Raw genomic sequence first — 12,781 nt, 5'->3', positions numbered from 1 at the left:
GTGGGTGGGTGGGGGAGGAGGGGGGGTTAGACTAGCAAGTAATAAAGGAACTAAAGGGTGTTCTCAAGAATTTATTTTGGAGGTAGTCCATATAAATGTTATGAACATTTACAGATTTCTAATTTTGTGAATGTTAAAAACGCTAGAAATGTCCTGCATTTGTACACCTAAACCAGGACAGCCTTGGTACGTTTGAGAATGTGGGACGGTGCAACAGATCTACCTCGTTCGCCAAGAGGGGCTTTTCATGGTAAATCCTTTTCAGTGGAAACGAACCAGTAGCAATAAGGGCATTTGTTACTTTTTTGAAAATCTTTTTTATTAGCAGAATAATCAAGAACAAATACAAAAATTCCGTTACAAGTATCAGTTCCGTAGGCTGCAGTTCACATTCGTCAGTGATAATAAAGCGCTCATCAAATATTTTCATTTTTGCCATAGTCCCAACAATTCACGCATAAACTCCCCCCACCCATCCTTTCCCTCCCCCCAGCACTTACACTTCGACATTATAGTTACCCATAGTACGCAGGTCCAACCTAGCATAATTAGTTCACAATCGGTAATCCGCCACAAACTTCCAGAGGACTATATACAATATGAAACATATATGGACTTCGTACTTTGTACCTGGAACTACTCTTGCCCACAGGTGCGTGGGGCGTCGCTAAGTATAGGGGAAGCTCCACACGTTCCAAGCACACCATTCCCCATCCTAACCAGCAATAGTTGATGAAGAGGATGCAATGCCGTCATCACCAGCATCGAAGGCCCCCACCATAGCATTCCAATCTAAGGACATTGGAGTCTTCCTAAGGCCCCTAGGCTCTTCGCGCTGCAGTGTCATACCTTCTGCTTTCCCCCAACGCATCACCTCCACCCTCCACACCTCTGGGTCGGGCGGTCTAGCCGACTTCCATCTCATTGTTATGGTTCGCTTGGCAAGCAGCAGGGCCAGATCAGCAAAACGTGTGGCCACGTTTTTCTTCCGTTCAGTAGGTCCCAACCCCAGTAAGCAGTACTCCAAGGAAGCGTACGGTCTGGAAGGAGCCAGCCTAAGTAAACATCATGGACCGTCCTCCAATAGTGCCCCAATTTTGGGCAATCCCATAACAGATGCAGCAGTCGCGCGTCGTCCGCGCCACATCGGGGGCAAGTGTCAGCCGTGTTAGGGAATATTGCGTGCAAATAATGAGGTGTTAGGTACGCCCTATGCAGAACCATGAGTTGAATGAATTTAAATTTCGGGTTCCTCAACACTTTCTTCGGGAATTTAAGGATTCGTTCCCACTCCTTGTCCCTGACTGCTCTCCCAATGTCACCTTCCCAATTGTCTCGCAAAGGTTGTAACGAGGTTGCCCTTCCCGTCCTTATACCACCCGTGATCCATTTCGTCAGGTGACTGCCCGATCCCATGAGGTACTGCATTGTGAGCAGTGGGTTCGTGGGCGGTTCGTCTCCAGTCGGCGCCCATGTCATTGCAATATAGTGTCGCACCCTGGCGTGCAAGAGGAACAGTCCTCCCGGGGTATGATGCGAGCCGCGAAAATCCTCAAAAGACATAACACGGCCGTCCGCAAACAGGTCCCCCACGTGCATCACTCCCGCATCGTGCCACGCAGTGAGTATCTGATTCGACAGCGGGCCCGTCCCTATCGGAAGTCCCAAGAGCGGTATCGTGGGAGCGTAAGAGGACACAGGGGTCGTGTATCTCACGCCCTCCTCCAGCAGGTAATTGCAAGTCTAAGCAGGGGTGGCGTCTGCCTAGGGATCTCCACCCTCGGCAGCAACAGGGTGTGGATGACCCCCTTCGCCCTGTCCGCCTCCGCCATTCCGATTTCGTGCAAATTACGGCCCTCCAACCAGTAGGCCAGCCACTGCAGTTGACATGCATAGCTATATGCCAGCAAATCTGGGACCCCCATACCGCCCGCCGCAGTAGAAAGCTGTAGTTTAGCCAGACTAATGCGACGCCGTCCCGACCCCCACACTAGTTCCGTAAGCATAGTATTCACTGTCCTAAACATAGATGCAGGGGCCAGGTTCGTGAAGTAATAAAGAAGACAGGGTAGTACTACCATCTTAGAGATAGCCACCTGGCCCGCCACCGATAATGACAATGCGGTCCAGAATTGCACCTGCGATTTCAGCACTGTTATCGCCCTTCCCAGGTTTCCGTCGATCATATCTTTCGCCCCTCTATACACTTGTATCCCCAGGTACCGGAAGGTCGTCTCCGCCATCTGAAAAGTGTGTGGAGGGAAGGGTAACTGGGTAAAGGGCTTTTGTTACTTAATCAACATTACTAATAGGATTAGAAAGCAGACCAGTCTGAAAAAAAAATCCTCTTAAAATACATGCATGAGTGGAGGCTCTATGTCCTTCGCGGAAAGACTAAAGGCGACTGAATATTTTCTTTGGGGGGGATGATCATTCATCTCCATATCCATCAATCTAGTGACTTGTAAAGTGCTACTTGTGACCCGCGAGGGTCTCAAGGGGATGGGAGGGGATGGGATGGGAGGGGAGGGGAGGGGAGGGGAGGGGAGGGGAGGGGAGGGGAGGGGAGGGGATGGGATGGGAGGGGAGGGGATGGGAGGGGATGGGAGGGGATGGGAGGGGATGGGAGGGGATGGGAGGGGATGGGATGGGAGGGGAGGGGATGGGAGGGGAGGGGAGGGGAGGGGATGGGATGGGATGGGATGGGAGTTAAAGGTGGTGGGCTGCTGATTCGCCGAAGGCACTGTGGCTCAGTCAAAGAGCCAGATATTAAGGTCCTCCCTGAATTGAGACCGTGATAGCCTGAGGTGGAGAGGGAGGGTGTTCCAGGTCTTTGCTGCGAGGTAGGAGAAGGATCTTTCTCCAGCCGTGGTCTTGCAGATACGTGGGATGGTGGCCAAGGCCAGATGGGCTGAGTGGAGGTCTCTGGTGGGTGCGTGGAATGAGAGGCAGTAATTGAAGTACGCAGGTCCCTCGTCGTGTAGGGCTTTACACGCTTTGTGAGGAGCTTGAAAGTAATTTTTTTGTTGACTGAGAGCCAGTAGTGGATCTCAAGTGGCTGGTGATGTGGCTGCAGTGGGGGATGTTGAGGATGAGTCTGGAGGAGGCATTCTAAATGTTCTGCAGTTTCCTGAGGAGTTCTGGAAGATACCAGCGTAGAGTACATTGCCGTAGTAGAGTCTGATGCTGAGTGTGTGGTTGACTGTCTTTCTGGACTCTGTGGGGATCCACTTAAAGATCTTTTTGTGCAGGCATAGCGTGTGAAAGCAGGATGATGAGGTCTCGTGCATGGTCTGTGGGAGGGTATCCAAGGTCTGCGGACTACCTGGAGTTGTCCCAGACAGAGGGGGTCGAGCCCAAAAGGAGGAATTAAATCTTCTCTGAGTTAAGCTTGAGGCATCTATCTTTTATCCAGGTAGGGACAGCTTTCATTCCATCGTGGAATTTGTTCTTGGCGAGTGTTGGTTCATTGGTGAAGTAGAGGATCAGCTGTGTGTCGTCTGCATAGGAGACTATGTTGAGTCCGTGGTTCCTGACGATGGCTGTGAGCGGGGCCATGTAGATGTTGAAGAGAGTGGGTCTCAGGGAGGAAGCCTGAGGCACTCTGCAGCTGAACTCTGTGGTTTCAGAGTGGAACAGAGGTAGTCTGACACTTTGTTCGACCGGTGAGGAAGGAGCAGATCCATTCCAGGGCTTTGTAGCGGATGCCGGCATCATAGTCTTGTGTATAGGTTACATGGGAGACCGTGTCAAAGGTGGCCAAGAGGTCCAGGACGATGAGGGCTGCAGTTTCGACTCAGTTGAGGAGGGTACGGACGTCGTCTGTGGCGGCGAGGAAGGGCTCTCAGTGCTGTGGGTGCTTCAGAAGCCGGATTGGGATATCCAAACCTATTAGTATACAGTAAAACCAAATTGACAGTGTGACGGAGTTGTAATGGTGGAGCCCAACTGACAAAGTCTGAATTGGCAAGCACTTTTTAAATGCAAAATTGTTCAGAATTAATAAAACACAACCGACACCAAAAATGAATTGCTACTCGTTTTAATCTTTTTTTCCTTTTATATATCTCAAAATAGATCACAAATAGATTGGCAGTGTGTAATATGGACTGGGATCGTTTAAAGGCAAAGGACTTGCTGGCTTTATTTAACTCTTTCAAGCCCAAGGGAGGTGTTGTATTTTCTGTAAAGGTAAGAGTAATTTTTTATTCATTTGTAATTCGGCCAAAGATCTTTTAATTCAGAAATATAGCATTGACCTACGATTAACTTTAGTGATTTAGGTGATTGAAAGCTGTGCTCCCTTCCCTTCATGTTTTCTGTTAAATATTAATGACTCTACTGTTCAATAAGGGATGTTCATAGTTTGTTTAACAACATTGTATCAGCAAATTAAATTGCTGGTCCTGAAGAGTCTGAAAAGCGAATCAGAACGTATACTCTCCTTTGAGAGTCTTTACCCGACCTTCTGGGCGACTTATTTAAATTTACCACACATTTGCCGTACCTTTACTTCACCACCTGTCTATAACCTTGAAATGTACCAATTAAACTTTTATCTTTTTTACTTGATTGTACCCTTGCTTTGTTATTTTACCCTACCCATATTCCTAATGTTTCCTATATCTAATTTTTAATTAATTATATCTGTTGTAATTTAATTCTATTAATTTTCCTTAATATCCTTCACCTTACTCCTAAATTGTATTTTTTGCCTTGAATGAATTCCGATAAGTTTCATTATTAATAATTTACCATATTCCACCAGTAATCTTAACCAGTGGTAAATTAAACGATTTAAAAATATTGTATTATGATAAAATAATTCCAACTCTAATCCTTTTTATCTGTTTACCTATACAGAAAGACTATATTGTTGTTAATTATATCGCTAAACCTAACCTACAATGAATTCAAATTAAATCAAATAAGTCAATGTGAATAACCTTTTATTGGCTTAAATTCTTACTCTGAATTACATTTTTAACTTTTGTATATTAAATTAAAATAGTTTTAAATATTATTTCAACCTGGATGTGAACTCTAATATTTTATTTCATTTTATTTTTCAATACCTTATTGAAATATTCAAAAAGATTACACGCATCGAAGATGGATATCATCACCTTCTGAAAATAAATGACTAGTCCCATTCCTCTATTACCCCGCACACCCATCCCCTTTTTCCTTCTGGACCATTTTCTGTCCTTGTTTTCTCCCTTGCCTCTTGTTCAAAGACCCTGTATCCTTTCTGCAATTACCAGGATGGAGCCACATATAAACCTTCTTCCAGATGAGCAACTTGGTGTTGTGAAAACTTTTATCCCTATCTCTTAATTTTGCATCTGTCCCAAAAATTAGGAAAAGGCAGCAATTTGGGACAAGTCAGTTTAGTGGAGTTATGTCTATGTAAGCCACCAACTTCCCCATATTTTTATGAATAATGGACTTTATTCTGAACTTCACGGGCTAACTTTTTGACTATCAGCAAGGGTCAACATTTCTGCAACCACATATAAGCAAATGTATTGTGATTTTGTATAGCGCAGACACTGTCACCCAAAGGGTATCCTGGTGCTTGACCAACGAAACATAACTGAAAGCACCCTCATACCGATCACACACCTCTTGGGAAAAGGTGCGTTTTCAATTTTCTCTCAAAGGATGAAAGTTCGTTTTGGCTCCTCAAAGGGAGCGGAAGAGAGTTCCAGAGGCTAGCGGCCGCGAAGCTGAAAGGGCGGCCACCCATTCTTGATCTCTGAAACCTGGGGACCGTTACCAGGTATGCAGAGGAAGAACGCAAGGTTCGAGGGACAGTATACCAGGAGAATCGTTTCTGCAACAAAACGGGTCCCTGTCCATGCAACGCCTTAAACACCAGACACGACGACTTAAAAAGAATCCGTTGCTGGACAGGCAGCCAATGGAGATCAAGCAATGCCAAGGTAGAGGAGGCAGTGCGCGGTCGGGAGAGGGCCAACTTGTCTGCCATATTTTGTATCCGTTGGAGCTTACCAACCAATGTTTTGGGTGCTGACAGAAGCAGTGCATTGCAATAGTCCAACCTGCTTAAAATAATCCCCCGCACAACTTCAGGCCTAGCCTGAGCTGGGAGCATAGGAAGGACTTTGCGTAGCATCCGGAGCAGTGACATGCATGTGGCCACGGTCTTATTGGCGAAGGCATCCAGTTGAAGATTTGGGCCAAACATGACCCCCAGATTACGGACAGATTCTGCTGCCATCACTGCCCCCGAAAAGGAGGAGGGCCAGAAACCCTCTGGCAGAGAGCGTGGAACTCGATCATTGGAGCAGTACAGCACCTCCGTTTTTGATCTATTAAACTGGAGTGAGTTGGTACACAGCCAGTCCGCTGTCGCCGTCATACATCGATGGAAGGTCTCTAAAGAAACACCATCTTTACCTTCCAAGGAGAAGATCAGCTGGGTGTCGTCGGCATAATTATATACCGAGATGCCAAAGGAGCCAATCAGTTGGATTAAAGGGCGGAGGTACAGGTTAAATAATATTGGGCTAATGGCGGAGCCCTGGGGCACCCCCTGTCCGACCTTCCGCACCCCTGATCTAAAAGGCGGCAGTGCCACCACCTGCTGCCTGTTGTAAAGGTACGAGACTAACCAGTCCCGTGCCAGCCCCGTTACCCCAGCCTCCTCCAGTCTCCTGATAAGGGTCGGATGGCTGACCGTGTCGAACGCGGCCGACATGTCGAGCAGCACAAGAAAAGCTGCTCGACCAGTGTCGACTCGCGAACGAAGTTTATCCAACACGACCACCAATGCCGACTCCGTACCATGCGCTGGCCGGAACCCAAACTGGGCCGCGTCCAGGTAGGTGTTATCTTCCAGGTATCTGGACAGGGACTGGGTAACCATCTTTTCCATGATTTTAACCGGAAAAGGGAGCAGTGATATGGGCCTATAATTGGCTAAGCAGGTGGGGTCTAATGAGGGCTTGTTCGAAAGGGGGGTCACCACTGCTAGCTTCCAACAGTCAGGAACCATAGCGGTTTCAAAAGACAAATGTGTCCTGCAAGGCCAAAATTGCTTCCTTCACTGCTAGCAAAAGGGTAGAAACGGGCTACCCTGAAGTGCATTGTAACACATGCGATTCTTACTGTGGATGGCCGAACCAGGCCACTTCATGCCAGTGCGCCAAATCTGCTCCCGTAGCTGATTGTGTATTATCCTGGCAAACACAATAAGATGATGGACGGAGCACTGAAACTTTTCAGACACTCAAGTGAGCAAGGGAACTACATCTGGGCATACCCTGGTCCCTTGATCACTTTGCCACTGGATTCAAGCTAGCCTGGATGATGGAGGGTGTTACCGCAGAATTGTTCCCAGGATGCTTGTTTCCTGTCCAGGGAAGGCCTGTTTTGGCAGTTCGGGCTGGACTGTTCCCATGAGGAACAGGGTCAAGACTCATTTGCAAAGGGCTGGGTCTGAACTGGGGTGGAGAAGTGAGCTAAAAACGACAGTGAATTCAACCCAGATCTGTGACTTGGTGCGAGTGTCTGAAAAATTTCAGAACTCAATCCATCTTCTCCTTGTGTTTGCTGTGTATTATCCTGGACATTGTTTCAAAATTCTGCCCCTTCTCTCAAACACATTTTTAGCATCTAGGAAATTGTTTCACTTTGTTTACCTGTGTGTTTGAAAGCAGGACATTCCTTTTGTATCACCTGTTTACAAAGGGCACATGCAGGTCTGGCAGTTGGGAATCAAATGCATACAGCTGTGCAAGCAAGTCGAAGGATGGTTATGTGCTGGTTGCTGCTGGTTGCATTTGATAATCAATGTATGATATCTATTCTACTGACACAGTACTTTTGTAAGGGTATAGTAGTTACCCCTTAGGATCTAATGGCTAGGTTCTTCCATGATCACAGCCCTACTGATCCATTTTACAGTGATCTAACCAAGCTAAATATTTGTTATGGCTTAGTGAATAAGTGCGTTGTGTTAAATTGTTCTCACTTAATTTGTGTACTATCCTCCATAGATTTATCCTTCTGAATTTGGGAAGGAAAGAATGAAAGAAGAAACTATACAGGGCCCTGTTGAATTAAAAGAATTACCTGAAGATGCCACAGATGAGCAAAAGTAAGTTTCTTGATTGCAAATGTCGACCAAGGATTTAAGGAAATTTCAGCAATTTCAGTGTGTGGAACATCCAGCACATCTAGTAAAATGTCGAGCTAATGGCTGAAAAAAACACAGTTGGGCAGAAACCATTTCCGGAAGAATATCTGACCCCATTATGTTAGGCAGCTGTGTTTAATGTGGTCTTCTATGAGTTAATAATTTCTTGCCCTTGGGTTATGTCATAATGGGAAATGTGTTGTGCTGGAAGTGAAGACCCCAATACCTTTTTCCCCTGCCTCTTGTGGAATGAGGGAAATGGGCAGAGCAGGGTGCCCTCTTCTGCACTAGGATACTGCCTAGAGCGGTGATGAAAAGGTAAGTGCTTCAAAGCATGGATGTCTGTGCTGTGCACTCCTTTCCAAGTAGTTATTTCCACATCACGGCAGAAACAAAGTGCCTCCAGCTGATGATTAGGCAGTCCAAGAACTGCAGAACATCACATAGCATCACACCCCAAAGAAACACAGGCTTCCAATCCATGTACCACATCTTCTTATTTTGGAAAGAGAGGTTACAGGACCTTGGTTGCAAACAAGCCTTCCACACCAAATAAACAGTAGACATCCATTTTGGGCGGAGGAGGGGATAAGCCTTACGTCCAGACTGAAATTCTGGACATGGTTATGAGTCACTCCAGCACACATGAGATGCAGGATAAAACACTAAGGTGTCACCTGAAATCCATAGTGCTCTTAACCTGACGGGCTCCTAAACCTAGACACACAAACTTAATGCGGCATAGGAAAGACCCATATAACTGATGCAGAGAAAGTCTGTTGGTCACTCAGAGTGAAGCTCTTCTTCCTGTCTCCATTTTGCTGTTTAGGTAAAATTATACCTGGGATACCTATCTCAGTCTTCTCTGGTAGTAGCTTGCCTGCTACTAGGAGTGGAAAAAGCATCTACCTTGTATAAAGTACAGGAAGCTAACTCGTTTCTCAACCTATCCGTGATGGGGGGGTGTTAGAGCACTTTACAGTTAACAAAAACCAGCAAGGCTAAGGTCAATTAAGTAATACATGTAGCACTGCAGTAAACCTAGAGAAAGAAAAACTCAGAACTACAAAGTAACCTTCTGTGAGGTGGTGATAAACAAATTTAAAAAAAGCATTAAACAGGGAAGGAAATAGGAAGACATTATGGCTTGAGGTAACATTCTGTGGGAATGCGGAATTAACTTATGTAAATGGGGCATCGGGTGCTACAGAAGGTAATGGGGAGAGAAAACAGTCTTAGTAAGGGATGAATAATCATCTTAAGGGAGAGAGTTCCACAAGGAGGTAGCATCACAAGGAAATTTTAATCCACAGAAAAAAATCTGATTTGAATGTTTTAGATTCTAGTCTTTGCTTTCGATGTGGGTTTTTTGCCACCTGATATCTTTAGAGTGGATTACAGATATACTGAATGTTGTTTGAGGGGTTTCAAGGCATGAAATGCAAGCTTGAACTTTATTATAGTCTCTAGGGGTAACCAATAAAGTTCTTTCAGAACTGTTTCTGTAGTCCTACTTTGTGGATCCTGAGTCAAGTCAAGTTGCTGAATGTTGAACAGCTGTCGGGGTACCTGTTGTTTTAGGTGCCTTAATGAGTAAAGTGTTATCTTAGCCAAGTCTTACATTAGCTTGAATAACTGTACATAATTCTGTTTGGTTTAGGAAGCATTTGAGTATTTGTAAGGAGCTTATTTTTTTAGTCTATTTGATGTGTGTTCTTAGGGAAAGTCCGAACCAGAAACCAAACTTTGACCTCCTTGGCAAGATAAATCCATCCACTTCGAATTTGGTTAGCCATTTTGTATCAAACTTCGTGTGAGGTTCTCTTGCAAAGAAGATGAATTCATTTTTTCCCTGGTTTAGTTAGGGATGTTTAAGGCTATCCATTTGTGCATGTGCTTAGGCAGTGCTTGAGAGTGACAATGTCAGCCACGAAGCAGTTGAGTGTAATTTAAATATTAGAGGACGGATACACAATGATTCTTAAATTGTAAAAATGGGCTCCACATTGAAAATAAATTAAGCTAGAATAGACCCATAGGGACTCTTCATTTGAACGTTTATTTGGTCAGAATAGGCACTTCCCACTCTAACTAGCAGTTTGTGGGTGCTAATGAATGAAGGGAACTAAGAACTGTGCCTTCAAACCCCATGCAGATATTGATGCTCTCACTGACCTGCTAATGATCAACTGTGTCAAAGGCCACTGAGAGTTCAAGTAGGATGAGATGGCAGGCATCTCCGTTAACCAATATGAGATGAATGTTTGTAGTAGCCGTTTCTATGATGGTATCTTTACAGAAATCTAAGTTGCAAGGTGCCAGAAAACTTTCACTTTCTGTGAGCTTTGAGAGTTGGATGGCAATGCATTTTTCGGATACTTTCCCATGCCGTGGAATATTTGACACTTGCCCTCTTTCATTTGTGTTAATATTGGAGTCATTTGATTAACGTTTAAGGCATCAGGGAAAGTTCTTGCTTGTAAGAGATGATGATTGTGTGACACTATGTTTTTTATAGAAAAATGTTAAGTGCATTTCTAATTAAGTATGCTATAAGGTTACCTGTCGGATCATGCCCCAGTCACGTGCGTGGCGCAGTGGCCTGATCGCGCGGCGCGTCCGCGCACGTGGCGACTGCCGACTGACCTGCTTCAAGATCAGGTGGCCAGAGATCATGTGGCGACGTCGCTTTCCGACTACTTGGAACTCAACTGGGTGGGGAATGACCTGTCCTACTCCACCAGGTGTGAGGCACTAAAGGCAGTCGTACGTGGAGCGTGTATGGGCCTGTCCTTACGGGGTCAGGAAACAATTGCTCTCTGACTTACAGACTGCGGAAGCTGTGCTCCTACGTGCCCAATCTCAGCCCGATCCGGACGCGTCGGACCAACAGGCGGAGGGTCTTTCCCTGGTATCCATACACGACATACTAACACGGCTTGATAAATTTACACTGGGCCATTACAGGCAGCGTCTTCACCGTGAAGGGGATAAGTCGGGCCGCTTGTTGGCCTGGATACTTCGTCGAGAGTTCACGCCCGAACGAATAGTAGCCCTACGGAACCCCAGTGGCGTTATGGTCCACTCAGAGGCTGATGTTCTTGCAGTCCTTCGGGGCCATCTACAAACCGTATATGAGGCTGACTCGTCCATATCGGAGGATGTCTATCACTCGTATCTTGAAGACCTCCGCCTACGGACCCTACCGGAAGCTGCGGCGAAGGAACTTGATGTCAAGCTGACGTTGGTGAGATTACAGTGGCGATAGCCGCCCTCCCCCGGGCCAAGACTCCTGGTGGAGATGGATTCCCGGCTGAGTTTTATCATGCTTTCGGACATGTCCTGGCCCCCCCCCTCTTACAAGTTTATAATGAGGCTTTGCGTACTGGCACCCTTCCACCCACCATGAATCAGGGTGAGGTGTGTATGATCTTGAAGCCGGGCGGTGACAAAACAGACCCCGCAGCTTATCGACCTATCACATTGATAAACTCAGATGCAAAAATCCTTACTAAACTGCTAGCCAATCGATTGGCCCCGCACATGACCCAACTTGTCCATCCCGACCAGTGCGGCTTTATCCCGGGTCGTAATACGGCGATGAATTTGCGTCTCCTGAATCACGTATTGCATGAGGTGCGGGGACGAGAGGGTCCTCACGTGTTGGTCTCCGTTGATCTGGCTAAAGCCTTTGATACGGTGCACTGGGGTTATCTAATGCATGTGCTCCTGAAAATGGGGTTCGGTGCTGGATTTTGCGACTGGATCCGGGTGCTCTACAAGGCGCCCCGAGCCAGGGTGCGCCTGGGATCTGCCCGCTCCGACGAATGGTCATTGGGGAGAGGCACCCGACAGGGCTGCCCTCTCTCCCCTCTCTTATTTGCTCTTGCCATTGAGCCCCTCACCGTTTCCGCCCACAAGGAGTTACATGACTGGGGCATAGTAGTGGGGGATACTACCAATGTTATCGCCCTCTACGCTGATGATGCGCTCTTCTATCTAACTTCCCCGGTGGGGGCCCTCCCCGCCTTGATACGGCTCTTGGACCGCTTTGGCGCAGCCTCTGGACTGCGTATGAATGTTAACAAGTCTCTGGTGTTTCCGCTGACTGATGCTGTCCCTGACCCGGATGCGGATCCCCAACACTCCGGTATGAACGGCTGGCGTTCCGGTACTTGGGTATTCAGGTGGCCGCCTCTGACGAGACTCTCCTGGCTTACAATATCGACAAAATTCTTGCGGCCCTCGGTAAATCTTTTGCCTTTTGGAACACACTCCCTCTCTCTCTCATGGGGCAACTGGCAGTTGCCAAAATGGTGATGCTCCCTAGAGTCCTTTATGTGTTGCAAAATACTCTATGCCCATTGCTACCCCGAGTGTTCCGAACCCTGAACTCACTCCTCACCTCCCTACTTTGGGCGGGGGGGCGCAGTAGGGTCGCGCTACATACGGTAACGAGGTGCTGGGATGAAGGCGGCCCCGAGGTTTGACCTGTACTACTATGCGGCACAGCTTCTCCCAGCCGCCAGGTGGTTTGCTGAAGACGAGAACTGGGAGCTGGCATTATTGGCTGGCGCGACTAATGAGAAGGGCCTACAGGAGGCCTTAATGCAGGGT

General features: G+C 46.9%; 1 protein-coding gene across 2 annotated transcripts in view; it reads left to right on the top strand.

Moving 5' to 3' along the window:
• The window catches only part of ESF1 (ESF1 nucleolar pre-rRNA processing protein), a 258,010-nt gene that overhangs the window by 53,371 nt on the left and 191,858 nt on the right, over window positions 1-12,781 (top strand). For both annotated transcript variants that reach the window (XM_078649557.1, XM_078649558.1), the window contains exons 4-5: window positions 4,078-4,191; window positions 8,025-8,125. In XM_078649557.1, coding sequence (XP_078505683.1) covers window positions 4,078-4,191; window positions 8,025-8,125 — 215 coding nt within the window. The remainder of the gene's footprint in view (window positions 1-4,077; window positions 4,192-8,024; window positions 8,126-12,781) is intronic.

The sequence above is a fragment of the Lissotriton helveticus genome, chromosome 6 (genome assembly GCF_964261635.1).
Source record: "Lissotriton helveticus chromosome 6, aLisHel1.1, whole genome shotgun sequence".
In the NCBI taxonomy this organism is placed as follows: domain Eukaryota; kingdom Metazoa; phylum Chordata; class Amphibia; order Caudata; family Salamandridae; genus Lissotriton; species Lissotriton helveticus.
Note: the sequence above shows the minus strand (reverse complement) of the source record. Positions and strands in the feature narration are given on the sequence as shown.